Here is a 20,047-nt window from a genome sequence, read left to right as displayed (position 1 = left end):
TTGAGAGAGCCAAGTGTGCTGCGAGATAAAAGTGAGGTCCCATCATAAGTTGAGCTGGTTCAAGGTAGGATAAATGGCCCATTTACACACTGAGGGTGGTCTCCTGCCTAATTCCTTGGGATTGTGTTGTGTCTGTGCATGCTCATAAAGGATCTGGGCATTAGGATGATTAGGGATGTGCCAAAGATCATCAAGGATAGCACATGTGAAAACCAGCTCTTAGGGATTACAGGCTTATCCTGCAATAGAGGTGGGTTGGTAAGTTTGAGGTGAAGATTAGCATTGATCCACATGGGCATGGTAAAGTAATGCACATGAAAAAATGGAGTCTTAATTCCAAATGCACAGTGATGGACTCTGAATTAACCATTGCAGTGCAGGGCAGAGATCTTGGAAGCACGAGACATTCTACAAAGGAGAGTATTGGGAATAGAATATTAGAAAGTAAAGGAATAGAGAACAAAACCAAAAGTTTTTCTTCAAAGAGTCCTTACCTCTCTTTGTGTGCAATCTTACCCTCTTTTCTCACAAAGGACGTGGTGGAAATAGAAGGAACAGAGAAGGGATGGGCTGTGCTGAGGAAGACTGAAACTGTGCAGAAATGTTTGGCATAAAAAACCAAAATTTAATAACTTTGTGGTGTTACCCAGGGACTTGAGGCTGTTGCAAATGAACTTATTCAGGCTTGGTGGTGTTGCTTTGGTGGGAAGGTTGGAGGAGGACTCACCCTCACATTTGCAGACCTTAACAGTGTCGCAGAGCTTTGTAAAATTCTCACTTGGTAAACTCAGATAAATTCTGAAAAGTTGTACTTGTTTGCTGAGTCTGGAGCAGCCAGATGTGGTATGTAGCCATTAAAGAAAGCCCTGTGCTTGCTCTCTCCAAAGTGAGAGGTGACCTTGTGAATGAGCAAGAACACTGATCAGAGGTGTCATTCCCAATTGGGGAGCCACTTCTTCAGCACTTGTTTCTGGTTTTTCCTGAGTTCTTTCTGGATTGTACTGGTTTTATATGTTATTTCATTTATGGCTTCATGATGTATGGGGTTTTTAAGCTGGAGACATGGTCTTTGTTATGCCCACATGTTGGTTTTACCCACCTCTCATGGGGTGTGCCTTTAGTGAGAAGGGATCTGCCAGCATTTGTGCCTTCACTCTTGGGGACTCTGCCTACAGGGTGAAATGAACAGGTTTCAGTGAGGAAATACATTCAATGATGCTGCTTTACAGCACCCAGCATGTTCTTAGCCATTGCTGGGAGAACCAGGTGGTCTCCACATAGAGAAATTTCCCCTTGGAAGGGTGTGTGTATATGTCTGTGATTTGTTAATCAACATCTGTCCCTGCATTTATTCTTTTTTTGTGCCTTCCTTCTTCAGAGTCAGGGCAGAATTTATCCAAAGCAGTGTGGCCAGCTGGTCAAGGGAGGGGATTCTGCCCTTCTTCTCTGGTCAGACCCCACCTGCAGTGCTGTGTCCAGCTCTGGGGTCCCAGCACAGGAAGGACATGGAACTATTGGAGTGAGTGCAGAGGAGGCCACCGAGAGGATTGGAGGGATGGAGCAGCTCTGCTGTGAGGAAAGACTGAGAGAATTGGGATTGTTCAGCCTGGAAAAGAGGCAGCTTCAGGGTGAGCTAATTGCAGCCTTCCAGTACCTGCAGGGAGCCAACAGAAAAGATGGAGAGAGACTGCAAGGGCCCGGAGCAATGGCTTCAAACTGAAAGAGAGTAGGCTTAGTTTGGATATAAGCAAAAACATTCTTTACTGTGAGGATGGTGAGGCCCTGGCACAGACTGCCCAGAGAAGCTGTGGCTGCCCCATCCCTGGAAGTGTTCTAGGCCAAACTGGATGGGGCTCTGAGTCCCCATGTCTAGTGGAAACTGTCCTTGCCCATGTCAGGAAGGGGGTTGGAATGAGATGGTCTTTAAGGTCCCTTCCAACTGATGCCATTCTATGATTCTGTGATTTCAGAATCAGAGAAGTTACCAAGGAACACGTGTTCTGCCTTGCCCATCCGTTCCTTCCAGTCCTCCAAGAACAGTGTGCAGGGCTGCCTTGGTCCCTAGCACAGGTTTTTCTAACAGATTCTGCAGTTTAGTGTCAGCAGACGGAAAATTCTCCATGGGAATGTTCCACATAAAAGTTACTTGTGTTTAGATTGTTTTTAATCTCTCATCTGTATCTCAGCCAAGAACGAGGTGCTATGACAACTGTGGTCAGCAGTGCTGGGACCCAGGCTGAGGGAGGTAAAGCCTCTGAGGCAGCTGAGAATGTGCATCAGCCCCTTGGGCATGCAGCTGCAATAGTGGGACCCAGGGAACCGGGATGCAATTTGTCTTTAATTAAAGAAGGCAGAATTCTGTGATTAATACAATAAAAAGAATTATGTATTATATTTCCTGAATATTTCCAGAGGGGATTTAAACTCTAGGAGGGAATATTGTCCAGGGGAATTATGCTGTGTATTCCTGTCTTCTGTTTTTAGGAAGTAACAACTTGTATTCCAGCTAAAAAATGCACACAAAATCACTTGTGAATGTGTGGCTGCAATAGGCAATTAGGAAGTGCAGAGTTTAATGAGAAATGAATGCTCTTCAGTACAAGATTGCTGGATATTATATTTTATCTGTCAGCCTGTGTATCTGTTTGTGAGAGTGACCTTTGATTCACCCTATTTGTTAATGCGGAATGACTACACCATGCCTGCCTTTAAACTTAATATTATTCTGCTCACATCTCCATTCTCATTATAAACACAGCTATTTTTAGCCTGCACAGATTCAGAATATGCCTTGTAAGCTTAAGGGGGATTTATTGAGCTCCTGTGTGTATTCACTAGAGATTCCTTGTTGAAGCTTACTGATTTAGGATTGGGGAGGGGTAAAATGTACTATTTAATTCCCAGCATATGCCTGCAGGAGCTATATTTAGTATATTTAGTAGCTTCAGCTACTTGTCATTGCCATTGTGCTATTTTTACAAAGAGATGCAGCACTTTCATTGTTCAGGGGTTTAACTAGACAGAAATGTGGATGGATGAGGTGGTGTGGTGCAGGAATTGCTGCTGCAAGTCCATGTGTACTGGGGGCACCTGAGTAACACTGTACCAGAGCTCAACACAACAGCCACCTTGTTCACTAAACCGGGTGTGTAAATTCACCTGGTTAACACAGGTGCTAAAAATTACATTTAATTGTGTGTTAGACAGATAGAGAAGCTTAACAGCAGTGACAATGTGGGCTTTGTTTGTATTTGTACATACAAAGGTCTGACCTGCTGCAGAGGCACAATTTATTTCATTGCTTAACCACTTGTTAAGAATTTTATCCTGGCTTTTATAGTTGCCATGTGTATTTTTAATGGAATACAGAGGAGACAAATTAGCATGGAGAGTGCGTGCTGCAGTTGGGTCCTGGAGGATGATTACATATGCACTACAAGATCATTACATATGCATATCCTTTTTATAATGCATGTATCAGGGCTCCTGCTATCAATTACTGCGCTATTTGGTGCTATAAGGGACAATATCTACAGGGAGAGTCTCCTTTTCTTGCTTGGGGAAAATTAGGAATTCTATCTTGATCAATGAAGCATTCCAGTAGATTCAGATTTGCTTCAGGACTGGCATGCAAAGAAATGTGTAGGTGCTTTCTGCCTTTACTTGGGTGTTGAATTTCTCTTTAAAAACACAGAATTTATGTTTTATCAGAAAAAATAAAAGAGGACAGTCATATCATTTATGAAAATGTGAAACCCTAAAGGACATTTTGTGTATCAGGAAATCAGACAGGTTAGCCATGAGTGAAGACACTGATATTGTCCAGTGAGCGTGCAACGAATAAATCTCTTTCTGCAAAGCAAATAGATCCCTTCCTGCCAGTCTCAAGTCCATGGTTGGACTTGATGATCTTGGAAATCTTTTCCAACCTTAGTGAATCTGTGATTCTATGCTATCACTGTGCACTTATTCCATTAATTATTTTCATGTAAAAATTCAATTTATTATATAATTTCTTCTTTTAAATAATAATGAGGTAGTGTTTTCTACAGACAGAAAACTTCATATATATTTGTTGACGTAGTCAAATTGTAATTTTCATTTCTTAACATGGACCTTTCTTGGGCAGCCTAAGATTGTCCCAGACACTAAAGACATTAGAGAGAACCAATTTATTTTCAGTTTTGAAATAATACTCACCTTGAATTAACCCTTGTGAGGTGTAAAGGCTTGATGCTCTCCTCATCACAACTGATAAACTCCACTTCTCCTCCCAAATGTCCTTTCAATACCAGCATTTCTAGTAAAGGAAGGTCTGAGTGTGAAGGAGTGATGTGAATTCCTGCATGGAAGAAGCTTTGAGGATATAAATATCCAAGTCCTTTGGGACTGAGTTTAGCAGCAGGAGACTGGTCCAGAGACTTGGTGCTAAGGAGTTGTGTGTATCTCAAAACCACAGATTCCAGTAGTGCTGTTCTTTCCTTAGGGAGTAATAAAGACTTGATGCTACTGTCATTTAACTGGAGGATGTTTTTCCTATTAGATTGGGGATTTTTGTCCTCCCAAGGAGAATTAGAGAATTTGAAGTTAGCCAGAAGTGTCTCTGCTTTTCTTCTTCAGCAGTGTGGGAGTGCTTTTTTCCTTTTATCCTTCTGAGAACAAGTGGGCAGGAGGATGTTCAGCCCATGGACATAGAGGCACCAGTTGCTTCTCCCAACGCTGCTGTTAAGCCTCATTCTTTTTACACAAATTTATCATTTAAGCCTCTTTTTTTGTACAAACTTTATCCTTTGTCATGTTACCTTGTGGAACTGTGGGCTGTACACTCAATGATGAGAGGAAGAAGCAAAAATGAGAAGTATTTTCTTGTTGGACTATTACAAATGAAAGCTCAAGAAAGTGCTCACCTGTATTAATTTCGATAGCCAGGTGAACACACAGGCAGAGCTGTGTGCGTTTCCAAATGTCAGGACTGGACTTGGAGATCAATGCTAAACACAGACACAGTCTTTGTGTTCACAGGTTGCTACAAAGTGGAAGCTTGATGTATTTGAGTCTCACCTTCCTTGGTTTCAGCTATCCAGGCATCTCCATTTCCTTCCCAATGCTCACCTTTTGGCCTTTTCCTTAAAAAAAAGATTTAACTGTGTCCCATGCCCTGTATTTGTGTCTGAAACATGTTGCTGGACCAGCATATCCCACATGCTTGGATTAAAATCTTGCATCTTGCAAGACTGGACCTTTTTGGGATTGATCCAGTACTGCACGTTTTTGGGGCCATCTCTGCTGGCTTGTCAGGAGCTTGGGCATTGCCAGGGTCACCTGCTGCCCTTGAAAAGAGTGTGGTTAATTGCAGAAACTCACTTTCTCCTTGTTACTGCCAGATAATTTAATTAGTTACATCCAGGCAGATGAAATTCCTGATCCATTATTTATTTACATAAAGCTCTTTAAAGATTTTAGGCATTCCACACTACAGAAGAAATGGAGAAATTTATTTTGTTGAGACAGATCCTCTGGTGCCTTTTGCGAGATGAAACTGATGAAGTAGCACATTTAAATTTCTCTTTTTTTACTGATGAGGATTTTATTGATTGCTGGTTAGAATTGAGTATGGGAGTAGAATGGTCAGAGAAGGAGAGGAATGAGGGAGGGAGGCACAGAAAATTTAACAAAACTGGGGTTTATATTAAGTTTAAAGAAAAAATTGCCACACCCAAACAAACCAGGAAACAAAAGACAACAGGTGAGAAAAGGGGCTAAAGTCAGCAAGAATGGCTAAACACTCAGGAATGTGTGTAGTACTGTTAATGAAAATTTGAGTAAGAAACCGATCAGGAGCAGGATAGGATTTGGGAATAAATCAAGTTTACAGTTGGGCAAGTAATCTATAATTGTTTGTTTTTCCAAAGGAAGGTGTATTTGAAGCTTACCCACTTAGAATAAATTCTTTTTCAAATTTTGAGCCGTAATCACATGAGAAATTATACTCATTAATGAGAATTGTGTTCTGTAAGCCATTTGGAAGCCAAAATGGATAGATTCTATTGTGAATTTGTGTATTTTTGAGTCTGGTCTTCATCTTGATTTTTCCCCTTAGTTTTTAGTTTTTAAGTGTTATGAATTTAAAGAGGAGGCTGCAGTGGTTCAGTCTGGTCTTTCTTTAGTGTTACTGCAGTCAGCGTCTGCAGTTCCTCAGGAGCAAACTGCCTGTAGCACTGACATTTCATCTTGTATGAAATGCTGAGATCTACTGAGTGTCATTTTTACTGTACTAAGGGAATTTAGAAAACACCTGAAAACAATGTAGTGAGCCTTGCTCACAAATTATGATTTGTTAATTTAATTACAGAAAACACTGATAATATTTCAAAAACTATGCTTCAGTTTGGAAAAAATTTGAGGACAAAATCTTGCTTGGCTCTCTGAAACACAGAGAGCAGGATGTGGGGTGATGGGATACTCCAAGAAAAAAAAAAAAACAAACCAAAAAACCAGAATCTTCTGGTTCTTTGAGTAGCAAGGTGCACACAGGGATAAAGTCAATTATTGCCAGTAAAATTGTTTAGAGATAAAGAAGCAAAGAATAAGGGAAGAAATTGACCAAGCAAAATAGATAATGTAGGAATTCAACCCAGGAGCTTTTGATCTGAACTGTTTCCAAGTCGGTAAATTTTACAAAACCCAAAATTAAGATGTATAAAAGTAATTTTCATCAGAAATGAGGAAATTAAATGAACATTTTATTGATTGTTTGCTCATTTACAATATATTACTATCAATTTGAGTTTCCTGAGTATTAATTCATGCACTGTGTATATAATTATCACTATTGGTGGTTTCTTTGTTAGTTATTTCTAGTTTTGCTGTTCAACAGTTTCTAAAATTTTTTTTACAGCTTGCTTTTAAATTATTTTTGTTTAAAATAAAATTACTTTTTAAATGCTTTTCATGTCTTGAAGATTTTTTCTTAAAAAAGGTCTGATTATGAGAGCTGTTAATATTAAGTTAAGGTGATGCTTTGTGTTCTTCTATGGAAGTTTTATTTTCCTTTACATAGAGCATATAATGCTTACATCTCTGCAGGTGGGCCCTTATATCCTTGATTTGTAGTTCCTTAACTTGCTCTTGGTCTAAGAAAACTTCTTGAGTTATAATAATGTTATTTTTCACATAAAACTTTGAGCACTTTTTGGGGGGCAGATTTTCTTGAGTCTGGTATTCAGTCAACCATCCCTCACTTGAGAAAAAGCAGAGAGAAAGGACTGAGCTCCATATTTCTCTTCCCAGCACAAGAAATGCCCTTCACACAGCTTTCCCCCCATTCATTTCTCTATTTCTTTTGTCATTGCCTGTTTTGGAGATTTCTGTTCCCAGTCAGTAATGTTCTAGTTTCTGCATAAGCAGCAATAATCTGTAGAATCAGATGGAAATTCTCTTTAGATTTTTTTCTTTACTTCTGGGTAGGAAGTACTGTGGTAGTAGTTCAGTAGAAATACTTGCTCTGAGCTGTGGATTGCAATTGAATTGGCAATTAAAAATCAGTATTAAAGGTGTTGCTGCTCAGAGTCACCTCTGAGGTGTTGGCAGATGGGTGCTGTCTGTTGCCAGTGAATGAGGAAACTTTAGTGCCCAGTGGTTTGCTTTTCATTAGTGGCATCAAACAGCAATTCCTTTCTAACTTTACTTTAAATTTTATTAGGAAAGTGAATCTGGAATTGATTTCCATGAACAAACTGGTACCAGATCTATGCTGAAAATAGTTTGAGGACAAAATGCGTGAAAAACCAAACCAGCAATTTTTGATAGTTTATCTATGGAATATTTCTGTTAAGTATCATTGGTAGTGGGTGCTGTTGGTTAAGAATGTCTCATTTGGAGCTTAGATGCAGAAACACTTTTGTTTCCTTTCCTTCATCAATAGAAGGAAGGATCAATGAATTTATCAAGCCAAAGCCATCACAGTAAATATTTACTGCTGAGTTTCCAGAATGGAGCTGTGCCTTAAAAACAGGAATGCCCCCAAATCAACAGGTTTCTGAATTTCAGATCTGTTCAACAGTTACCAACAGGCTTCTTTTTCTGCCTTCCCTGAGACTCTGATGTACTCCATCCTTCCTTCCTTTTCTTTTTCATGGATCATCTGCAGGCACAACGATGTTCACAGGGACATCCTGCCATCTCAGTCTGCAGTGATGCAATTTGGAGAAATCTAAGAGATGCTATTGGGATTTGTGAGGATGAAGAGAATCTGCAGCTCAGGCTGTGATTTGTGTAGGTTTGACAAGGAGTGAGGATACAACGTTATTTAAGTAGCATTTGGGCCGTTCTCTGCAGGTGCTGTAGGAGAGAGTGGTAAATTATTTTAAATTTGTAAGTTTATGAAAAGTGTAGGATTTATTTTTTTCTATCATAGAGATAGAAAATCAATCTTTCATGTTACAGGTGAAGTAGTTTTTGAGGTTTTAAAGGAGATTGAGTTGTTGTTGTGGGTTTTAAAAAATATTTTTTCTGTTCATATTACATAAATCCTAAGCAATAAAACTTTCTCTAGTCACCTGAAGGCTCCTGAAGAAAAATCATTTTGTTCAGTCATGGTCCACCCCTACACATCCATCTACAGTCCTGATGTAAAGTCTGCCTGATGTTTTTTCTTTGTGTGCATGTGCACATTCATAGACTCCAGGAAATCATCATGGCCATAGAAAGAACAGAGGTTTAGGTGTGCTGCAGTTCTCAGAATCTCTTGTCTCCTCAGTGTTAAATGTGCCTAGTTAGATCTGACATTTTGGGTGAGAAGGGATGTCCTGCTGCTGTCTGGATTAATGGAATATGGTTGGGTTTCCTCTTCCCTGTTCTCTCCTGTGGGGTTTGAGGAGACACAGCATCATCAGCAGGATTTCTCTTGCAAATTCCCCACTGCAACAGGGACCAAGATTATGAAAGTGCAGTTAAACTCTCCTGCTCATCAGTGGCACATAATGGTTGTATTTTTAGCCTTTTTTCTGGAGGTTTTTCACTTGGTATAGGATGGAAAGTGGTTTTGACTCTGGAACACTGATGCTCTGTGACATTTCAAGCTAAAATGTGTTATGTGTTTACCTGTAATGACATGGGGCTGGGCCTGATAGAGCAGCTTTGTGCCACGGTCCCATGTAGAGTGAACCATGGAGCTTCTCCCAGCAGGACACTGTGAACATTACAGCAATGGTACAGAACATGCATAGAGTTTTCACAATGTCCTAATTGAAATTGAAGTCCATTCTCACATTGCAATGTAAGTAGTGTCAGATCCCTGCACTTACAGAGCCTGGCTCTGATTTTTATGAAATGGTCCAGCTGGTTAATTAGGATGAAGTATGTTTTGAATGGATTTGTGCTTTTTTATTTTTGTCTTTAATATTGATTAGCTCTCCTGACATAACATAAACTTGAGTTCATTAACTACAAATTAGGAATTGACATAAACAGAGTAGATGGGTATGTCCAGAGTGCCCAGTGAAGGGTTTTATTTGTATTGTAATATGACTCTCATGAATTTTAATGAAACCAAATTAAGAATTAAAATTAGCCCACTTAAAAGCGAGTTGGAAATAGGCAGAACAGTTAAGTGCACACATGCAGCAAAACATTAAACTCTTGATTTTGGTATTCTTTAAATCACTGGATTGTGGTTATTTGAAGAAAGTGATTCTGTCTCTGTTTCTTTTCCTTTGGCCAGACTTAAAATGGTATCAAACAGAAATGTTTTTTTTTTTTTTTGTAAAATCCTTAGATTGTTCCTTAAAGCTTATGAAAAAAACTAACAGGTCTCATAAATTTTTTTGTAAATCTTCTTGAGAGGCAGAGTGCTTTTACCTATCTGAGGGTTGATGGTGTCTGATAAATAGATTTGCTTTCCTGGATAAGTTGTTGACTTGAGGGTTGGCATTTTTTTGCCTTTTTTTATGAAGAATGAGCTAAAAGCCAAACAAAGATGAAATTGGTGTTGTTTCTGAACCCTTTTAGGAAGTATCTGTCCTTCCAGATCTAGTCTTCAGCATAGTATGTGATGTCCATGTTTGGGTGCAGGGCTGGCTCTACCTCTGCCTTGCTCTGAGATGTGGCCATAGCAGCTGCCCAAGGACTAGAATAAAAACTGAGGAAAAAGAAATCCAGTGACGCTTCCCAAATTCTCACCTTGCTTCCAGCAAATTGTATTTCAGGAACATAATGAAAAACAAGGTCATGAATAATCTGTTTGGATCAGTCAAAGGGTTGTTCTGAGCTTGAACACTGATGATGACATGGGAACCGTGCTGGGAAGCTTCTCCCATGCTGTTCATCGAGGGGAAAGACACAAAGCCCAAATTTCCTCAGAGAATTAAAGGCTCAGGGCTGCTGAGAGCAACACGTGCATAAGAGTCATGCTAGAGAACCACCCTCATTTTTAGTATTTACTAACCAGCCATTTCCCATAAAACAAAGAAAGACAAGGTGCATGCAGTTAGGTGTTGTTTTAATCTGTTAGTTCATGGAGATGAAGTAAGTTTGCAGTGACTTGCTGAGAGACCATTCCTTTAGTTTTATGTGATCTTTATCTGCCCCCAAACTTTGAAGCTTTTTCATTTGATTTTACAGATCATGAAGTGGTGAATATTTTTTCAACAGTATGAAAGAGTGCAGCATTTCATAAACCCTAAAGTCTTCTAAGCAATAATACGATCTTGATGTTTTTCTATGTTGACTGTGGTATGGAGAGGAATTATGCAAAGGGAAGTAGAGCTGACTTTGTGCTGCACTCTAGTTTCTAAAAGGATTAGGCAACTGTTTGCCTAAGCTGCAGTTATTTGTTAGATTGCCTTTTTTCCTGAGATAACAGAACGGATGGGTTAGGAAAGCAAATTTGCAAATCACTTCTGTGGCCAAATTTAATTGAACTTGTAAAATGCACAGTAGTGAAAAACAGCTAACAAGGTATTGACTTTTATTTCTCTAGACACTGGAAGCCATTTTGAATTTCAAGTACTCTGGTGGACCAGGACATGCTGAAGGATATTACAGGAACCTTGCCCTGGGCCTCCATGTGGAAGTGGAGCCCTCTGTTTTCTTCACTCGCATCAGTACCCTTCCAGCAACAAGGTGAGCCTTGCCTTGACTCTTGAAATCTCACTCATTGTCTCTGTTCTATTGAATATAACTCAAAGACCATATTGGAAACATTTTCAGTATCATCAGCAACATGTAGGTAAAGAATTACGTGAAGAAATTTTCAAAATTCCTCATTGAGGAGTTTATTGGAGCAATTCATGTTCATTCAACAGCTTCTGAGCTTCAAGCATTTTCTCCTGATGATTTATTTTAGCAGGGACAGGATATCTCATGTTTATTGTACAGTTTGATGACATTTTTTCTGTATCTCTTAGCAGTTGTGGTGTGTTGTACATTACAGAGTTTGGTGTTTGTATAACAGAATCTTACCCAAAATGCAGGTGTGAATGATGTGATAAACAAATTATGACCAGACTCTGCTTTGGTGCTTGTTTTCTCTTGTAAACCACAGAGCAGTTCCACATATCATAGTGAATATTAAAAAACAAGGCAACACTTGATGGTGGTCAAATGTGAGGATAAAATTTAAATAAAATTCGTCAGCCACTGAGTGCAATCAATTTTAATAATTAGTAGGATTATTGTAAAAAAACCCCTCTGTGTACAATGGGAGCAAGAATTTGGTTTGATTTAAATTCTGAGATTATTTCAATGCAGTTATGTATTGCAACACTAATAATAATAATAGTTGAGAGGGAACTTAATTATTCAAGAGATTCCTACTGGGCTGGGACCGTTTCATGACAGACTTCAGAAATCTGAAGATGGGCAAGAAGGAAATGCCAGTCTAGGAGATACTGGGTGAATATTTAATTTTCAATGGAAAGAATTCAGTCACCAGTATCATACCATGGCAAAAATGTCCAGGGATGGATGGACAGCCTGTGGCAGCAACATAGCCTGAAAAACAGGGCTGTGAGCAGAAGAATTAAAGCCTCAAGGAAAGTTTTAGGCTTCAACATGAAGAGAAGTTGGAGAGTCTGGAAGAGTGATAAGATGGGACTTCGTTAAAACATACGTTTAAAGAAACTGCTGGTCTTGCTGAAGGAAAGATGACTGACAAGGGAGTGGAGTTTGTAATCATGGCACTGCCAAGAAAAATGGGATTCTGTTTTTCACCACAGGTGATACAGCAAATAATGACCTTTGCAAATAGCAAGGGAATTTTAGGTTAGGCAAAGATAGTGAAACACTGCAACAGTTTTTTAAGAAAATGTTAAAAAATGAGACAAAGAGGATTATTTTTAGTGAGTCATTTGTGTCCTGCTCTTGTACAACCATATGGCTCTATTAGTAAGCAAGTTTCTTGAGCATTTTGCTGCTTGAAAGTGTAACATAATAGGCATGGTTTTATTATTTTAGGAACTGCTCAAGTAAAGCAAATTTAATGCTGCTTGGCAGAGTCAGAACATGGTATCCAGAACAACTGTTTGCAAAATCCTGGGCCCCTTTTTAATGATGTCCAGAGTCTCATCCCTGCAATGGCACATTCTTCAGCCTTTGTAAGGTTTTCGAGATTGAATAAGTGATCTCTCTTGAACAACCTGGAAGCACCACAGCATCAACTTGAAGTAGTTTTCAAGAAGAATCATCACACAGGTTAAAATAACTGGGTTTCATTTATTATTTGAATGCATAGTCCCCTCCATTCAGTGTCAAAAAAGCTCTCCATAGTCTCAAAATGTGTGTTTTTAATGGTTTAATTTAATAGACTGCTCTATGGTTCACTGCAATTCCTTATAGTTACAGGGTGGATTGGGTGTGAAGCTGCAAACCTTCCATAAAAGCTTCAAATGCAACCTGATGCTTTTTTTTGACTCTCCCTTGTTGGGATGTTGGCCTTTTGTGCTTGGCTTCCCCAGCTGTGTTTTGTGTAGGACCAGGTTATCCTACCCCTGCCTTGTCAGTCTGTTCTCAGGAGTTCATGATGTGGGGCAAGTATTTAATCCTGAAATCTTTAAAAATAGATGGAGGTACTAATTCAAAGGCAGAGTTTCTGTGTTCAGCAGGGCACAGTTTCCCACGTCGTGTGGCAGCTGGTGCTATATTTAGTGGCTCCAATTCAGCCAAGTGCTTCAGCTCACATTGTGTGTGTTTGCTTCGTCCTTTGACTGTTCATCACTCTGATCAGCAGTTAAGTCAGTGGAAACTTTCAGTCGTTTGCTGACTGGAGATGTAGTTAAAGATGTGGCTGCTTTTAAGGGTGCCTAAAAGCTTTACTGAGCTGGAGAAAAAGACTGTAATATTTACATTTCTTTCAGAAATGTTTTCTTGCTAGACTTGTCAAAAGGCTTTTTTGTTGTTGTTACTTCAGGTATATATTGTTTGCTAAGTCATGAGTGCATTTTGGTGTTCTTATCTCTTCCTGCTTGTTCCATGCCATTGGCTTTAGTGATCTGTAACACTGTTCCTTTACTCTTGTGCATCCCTGTGCAGATTCTCCATTGGAAGGAGAAGTCCTGGCATTTGATATTATAATTTAGTGAAAAAATGCCAGAAATGTGTATCCCAATCTGCTAAGGGTAACTGTTCATCATTAGAGGAAAAAAAGTTTAGTTTTTTACTGTTGATCATCTCTGCCAATATCTGATACACAATGACAGCAAATTATAAGTTGTTTGTGTTTTGGGTTTTTTTTCTTTTTTTTTTTTTTTTTTTTTTTACTTTTGCTTGCTCTTGTAAAAACTCAGATCTGGTTTCCTTTTGATTTACAACTGAGACTTCATTTCTTAAGTACTGTCTTAGGTGCTGGGCTGTTTTTGTTTAGTCATTACAAGAAATTGTATTTTATCATTTACCGCCTTAGCTGTCATCTCAGAATGGAAGTTGTCATTGCTTTCATTATCTGGCTTAAATTTTTTCCTTTTCTTTTTAATTTTATTTTTTTTATTTTACATTTTTCCCCCCCACAAAAGTAAGAAACATTAGGTTACTAACTCCTGGGCTTAAAAAGTCAAAGCAAACTAAAATAACTTAGAGCATTGATTCTTCCCTTAGGCCTTTAGTGAAAAAAACCTCAGGAAAAACGTTAATGAAAACACTTCACCCCCCATTGTAACATTAAGATTGTGGTTTATGTAAAAGTCTTCCAAACTTAATTGGTATTTCTTCTATTTAGCTGCTTGAGCAGAAATGCATGGGAAATATCACTGAAACAACTGGGGATTTGGGCTTGGGTTCTGGTTTTTTAAATATCTAAGCAAAATTATATCTTTGACTCATGCACAAGCTCCTGCCTCATGGGGAGAAGTTTCATTAACCACATCTCCATCAGATCTTCAGTTAAGTTTATATCATGACAACAATCTTTTTAACCTTTGTGCTGGTCTATGGGGGTGTTGAGATGGGTTGGATGCAGCTGCAGTGCCTGATCTGTGGCCTGATTCTGGTTCAGATCTCAGCTCTCCCCACACCTAATTCTGGTTCAAATCTCAGCCCTGCTGTTGGGGCACATGATCAGTGTGCCTGTCAGTGAAGGGCCTCATCTGCTCCAAGGTCCTTCACTGTGTATCACCCTGTGCTCCCTCTGCTGCCTACAGCCAGAGGGGCTGTGTCCTGGGTTGCAGTGTATTCTATTACCATCCTCATGAGCTGTGGAAATCGGGTGGGGCAGTGTTTCCTTGCCTCCTCCCCCCAGACTATCTTGCTGTTAATGGCCCATCATTGTCCTGCCCCATGACTCAGAGATAACTCCCTCCGGACTATCTTCTGTTAATGAGCCTAATCAACACTTGGCCTCATGACTCATGACACCATTGTGAGATGCTCCACTCAGAGGGAGGAACCAACCATCCCATCGTGGATATAATCTGGGACTCTGAGCACCAGAGATACTCTCTCCACTGGATTTCCAGAGGACGGGAGCTACACAGCCACCACTGGACTTTCTGAGGAAGAGCAGACCCCTTCTACCACAGGATCACCACTTCAGAGGACTGCAGCCACCATTCTACCAGACTGCTACCACTACTCTGCCTAATAGGGACTCAGGTTGTATCTTGACTCTGTCAGTGTTTTCTTTTACTTTCTTTTCCTTTTCTTTAATTTCCATTAAATTGTTATTCTGACTTGGTGCCTCCCACTGGTTTGTTTTTGAACTAGCACAGGCTGGCAGAGCAGCCTCGTGCTGGGAAATATTCCCTCTGATCATATTACCCGTGATCCTTGGCTCTGCTTGTTCATGTGTGTAGGGAGGGGATTGTCCCAGGAGGCATCACCAAAAATGCAGGAGTTTGAAGCAGCCCTGGAATGGGGTGTAAGAGATAAAGAGTTAATGTTGCGAGTTCTCCCACTCTGTCCTGCTGCTCAATGAAGTCTTGAAGGGCTTCAGGAATCTACTTGTTTAACCACTTATTTATCAAAAATTCAGATACATCTGTGTATTAAAATTGTACTCATTGTCTTCTGTAATTGGCCATACCACGGCAATTGATTCCTTACCAGGGCTTAGCCCCAAAACACTGCTGTGCTTCCAGGCCTCCGAGCAGCGCAGTTACCAGCAGGTTCCAGACTGATGGTGGGGATCCCATGATCTGATCCTAGACTGCCAGTGGAGATGGGATGCAAATGGTTCAGTGTAAGGATACATTCTGTTGATGGTTTTGTGTGATTCTTCTCCTCATTTTGATATCCTGTTAGCTCTAAGCAAGTCTGCTGTTGAAACTTACCTAGGTTGTGTTGAACAATCTTCTTTATACCTGTTGTTTCTCTCAGAGGTGTTATCTGCCAGTTTTCATGGGCACTGAATGTCCTTCCTTATTGCCTTTATAAAAGAGCATGAAAAAATACTGCACGTCTGACAAGAATTCAAGTAAGGTGTGCTCTGCACGTTGTGAGGGGCCTGCTGGTCGCCTTGTGTCCCTTGCCACTGTGCCATCAGTACAAAAGTGTCTTAAGTGAGAGCCTAAGCCAGAAAATGTTGATTTTGTTTATTGCAACTGTGGTGAGACAGTCTGAATTTGTAGACGAAGTCAATCCTCAGGGATGATGCCTTCACTTTTAAGCCAAGTTGGGAATCCAGATATTCTTACCTGTAAATTCTACAAATTCAAGATGATAAGGTGATTTTTTAATCTTTAAATTTTTTTGTGGGGCAGAATACTTTCTGTCTTGAAACCACCATATAGCTGCTGAGACATCAGCTGCAGATCTCTTCTGGCAAGTGCTAAGCCTTAGACTCTGTTCTTGTATTTGAGTCAGAGGAAAAAAAAAAAAAATTGTTGCAGGTTTGACACTGTTAAATTCAAAGTGCCAGTTCATCTAACTGTAGGTTCAAGGTAATTTTCCTTTGTGTCATTAATGTAGATCATTAAATGAAATGATTTGGTTTTGTCAAGAAGGCATCAGTTCAAAGCAGAGCCTGCAGTGTGTTCCCTAGTTAGAGATTTCTCACTGTTTTGTATTTAAAGTTAAGATGCATTTTTTTCCAACTTGGTTTCACTGCGGGTTTGGAGACAGAGAAATCTTGGTTGTGCTGAGGGTTCTCAGGAGGTCCTCAGTTGGGTGGGTAGAACTTTGAGGTTTAATGAAATCAGACATAATTTTTAGAATTTCCATTCCAGTTCCCAAGGCTGCCCCTGGTTTTGCTACAATAAATTGCAACACATCAGGTTTGTATCAGTAATCCTGATTATTGTATATTTACAAATTATACAAGGGAAAGAGTAAACAGAATTGTTTCTTCAGCTGTGCTCTAACAGACCTGTTTGTTACATGATAAGAAGTTATGTAGCACTTTCTGAAACCCTTCTTGGTTTTATATAGCCAGATTTTTAAATTAAGTGTTCACATTTGCTACATTCAGAATTACAATCAGCCACCTACTGATAGGCAGCTGTTTATAGTCTTCTCTTTCTCAGTATTTTGGTGTTCAAAATGTCATAGAGCTTTGAAGGGTGGAGAAAAACCTCTTTTGTTTGGGTGCTTGAAGAGCAAGATGTTTAGTTTGGAGGAAGACTTAAGATATGACCTGTTTGAAGTGATCTGCTGTTTCTACATGGAGAAAATAATTAGTATTAAATTCACTGTTTTGTTAATGAAAAATATTAATACTAAAAGTCAGTCAAAATGGGAACCAGGCAAATTCAACTAAATAAAGCAAATAGAGCTCTCATTTGGTGCAATTAAACTGACAAATCATTAGGAAAATCTGTCAAGCAATGGATTTATATTAATGTTCTCAGGACTGGATGCCATTCTAAAATATATTCCTTATTTATACATTATTGAGCTCAATATAGATTTTACTGAGTGGTAACTCATGACACGTGGGAGGTTACACCCAATAGTTAAATTATCTTGGTAATCAGAGGTATTTAACTTCTGCTAATGGTGTAACACTGCAGTGAGTTCATGAAAGAGCAGCAAAAAGTAGCTTGCAGATTGAGAGAATTGATTTTTGAGATCAAAATGTTAAATATGTATGGTTTGTCATATGAAGATGTGAGAACATAAATCTGCAAATATTTATAGATGTGCTGGGAATATTTAGCATAAGTGAAAAGGTTTACAACTGGGAGAAGTCAGATGAGGACGCTTCTTGGAATATGTGAAAAGACCTTTTGCCAGTAAGGTGGATAAACTGACTTAATCATCTGAAGTTAATCTTGAGAACTTCATTTTTAGATCATTTATTAAACATTAAATTAAAGACGACCCTATTGAAGACACAACAGTACCAACAGAGGTAGTGTAGGTTGTTGTTCTGCTGTGTTGCTCTTTGTGTTGGTCAGTGGATTTTGGAGGACAGGGTTGTCATGTGTCACACCACTGTCATCAGAGCCAAAGCTTCTCTTCCCTGTCTGTGTCCAATTCTGAGTAATGATGGTTGTTCAAAGAAAACAAGATGAGAAGCAAAAAAAAACCCCAAAACCACCAAAAAACCCAAAAAAATCCCATGGATATGAAAATACTCCATGATTTCAGTTGATGGGAAAGTGAGATGAGTCAGGATGCAGAAAACTTGCCAACCCCCCTGAGAGTTTCTTGTTTAAAGTGACTTTAAAACTAAGCTAGAGACTGAACTGCAGAGAGATTTTTCACTGAAGTGAGCCATCATTGCAGCTGCATTTGGGGTTTAATTCTGTGTTCAGTGTTACTGAAGAATATCCTCTGCTGTCATTTCAAGTAATCACAATCCTCCTGAAAGAGACTTCTAGATCACAGTGTCATTGTCATTTGCCTGAAGTTCCCATGGCCCCAGTTTTGTGCCTGTTTTTGGAACCATAACTGGCATTGTAAGATTTTAAAAATACAGCATGATTCATTGTGCTGCTGACTTTTGCTTGTGCTATATTCTCAGTTCTGCAGTAGATGATAAGAGAAATTCATTTATATACTAAATCTCTAAGACACTGTTGAATTAACTCAATTTTCAATTAAAAAAAAGTTTCTTAATTTTTTTTATATCAATATTGACTTAAATTTGCTTGTTATTCTGAGATGTTCAGATGATAAATCAATCTGGTGAAAATATTTCCTTGTAATTCTGATTTTCACCTGTACAACCTTCTGCAGTTTTGTGTCACTTGTAAAAGAAAATCTTGAACATGACATTTATGGAAGATTTTTCAAAAGCAAACATCATGACCAAATAAGGAAGATTATCAAAATGGAAAAATGTTTGGGTGCTGTGATTTTCAGTAGGCTTAATTTATTGGACCCAGACTTACTTCCTTTCCATTAGATGGGAAGAAGAGTCAAACCCTTTCAAGAACTTTCATTCTGCATCCTGGTGTCTGTACATGGTCCAGCACAGCTGATGATGGTTTCACATTGTGTGTTTGATACTAAACCACAAACCCACCCCACCCAAACACAAACTGACTTATCCTGGATGTGTTCAATCCAAACCCTCAGAAGGAGCTGGTAACAGTGAAATAACCCCTAAGAAAAGACTGGGGAGCCACTGGTGACCCTTCCCAATGTGCGAAATGTGGGAGATGGTGTTCTCTGCCTTCTCTGGGATGAATGGTAACTAGCACCTATTTGACTAAACTTAGAGGAGTCAAAATCTACCCTCCTCAAATAAATATTTAGTGTAAACTGTGGCATGGTGGTGGATAGTTTGGGAAAGGGAGAAGAAATTGTGTACATGTGGGCAAGTCTTTCCCAGTTCGATAAATCTCTGGCTTATGACTGGTGTTTCTCTGTCAAACATGTGTAGGCCATTATGGTATATAATTTAATCAACTTCAGATCCATTTATTATTTTGAGTGGTTTAATGTTTTTTTTTTTTAAGTTGGCAGACTTTAAAAAAAGTGATTTACATAGTGCTGAGGTCACCACTAGTAGCCTAAGATTTGGTGAATTGCCCTAAAATCCTTAAAACAATTTGATGTTTCAAATTTTCTGGTAAAGAGCTTGGTTTAAGCAACACATTTCTGACTGCCCTTAAAATAGGGGTTCAGCAAAATCTCACTGGAGTTCCTTTATCACACTTACATGAACATGATTTGCCTCTCAAATCTCCTTTACAGACACGGAAATAGGTTCTTTAATTTCTGTCTTGCAAAGGATGGCCTTATGTATGTTCTGCTGGAGAGAAAATTGATATTAATTATTTGGTTTTCTTATTACTTCTTTGTTTTCCTGGAACCTTCATAACTCAGCATCATGAGTTCTACACAGTCCTACTGATTGCAGCATGTTAAAAAAAAATCGTGCTAGTTCTCAGGTTTTCAGCAAATTCTTCTTTAACAATTTGAGTGTTTCTTTTTCTTTTTTTAAACTTTATTTTGACAATATGTGTGGTTTTCCAGAGCTTTTGCTTTCTTGGTTGCCTTACTTAGATGCAGCTTCTGTTTGAAGCTTGCTGTTTAAATTAAAATTTTTTTGTAACCTTTATTTGTGTTTGGTTTTTGTTGCTGTAATAGTCTCTTTGAAACTGTCCTGTATTTACTCTGAAGATCTAGTGCTATCTTTTTCTACAGTCTTAATGTTACTTCCATTTTTTTC

At 39.0% G+C, this 20,047-nt stretch overlaps 1 protein-coding gene across 5 annotated transcripts in view; it reads left to right on the top strand.

The window, feature by feature from the left end:
* The window catches only part of TRAPPC9 (trafficking protein particle complex subunit 9), a 459,459-nt gene that overhangs the window by 144,194 nt on the left and 295,218 nt on the right, over positions 1-20,047 (top strand). For all 5 annotated transcript variants that reach the window (XM_069005535.1, XM_069005533.1, XM_069005534.1 and 2 more), the window contains one exon: positions 10,979-11,121. In XM_069005535.1, the coding sequence (XP_068861636.1) occupies positions 10,979-11,121 (143 nt within the window). The remainder of the gene's footprint in view (positions 1-10,978; positions 11,122-20,047) is intronic.

The sequence above is a fragment of the Aphelocoma coerulescens genome, chromosome 2, assembly GCF_041296385.1.
Source record: "Aphelocoma coerulescens isolate FSJ_1873_10779 chromosome 2, UR_Acoe_1.0, whole genome shotgun sequence".
Taxonomy (NCBI): domain Eukaryota; kingdom Metazoa; phylum Chordata; class Aves; order Passeriformes; family Corvidae; genus Aphelocoma; species Aphelocoma coerulescens.
The sequence above is the reverse complement of the archived record's forward strand: the minus strand, read 5'-3'. Positions and strand labels throughout refer to the sequence as shown.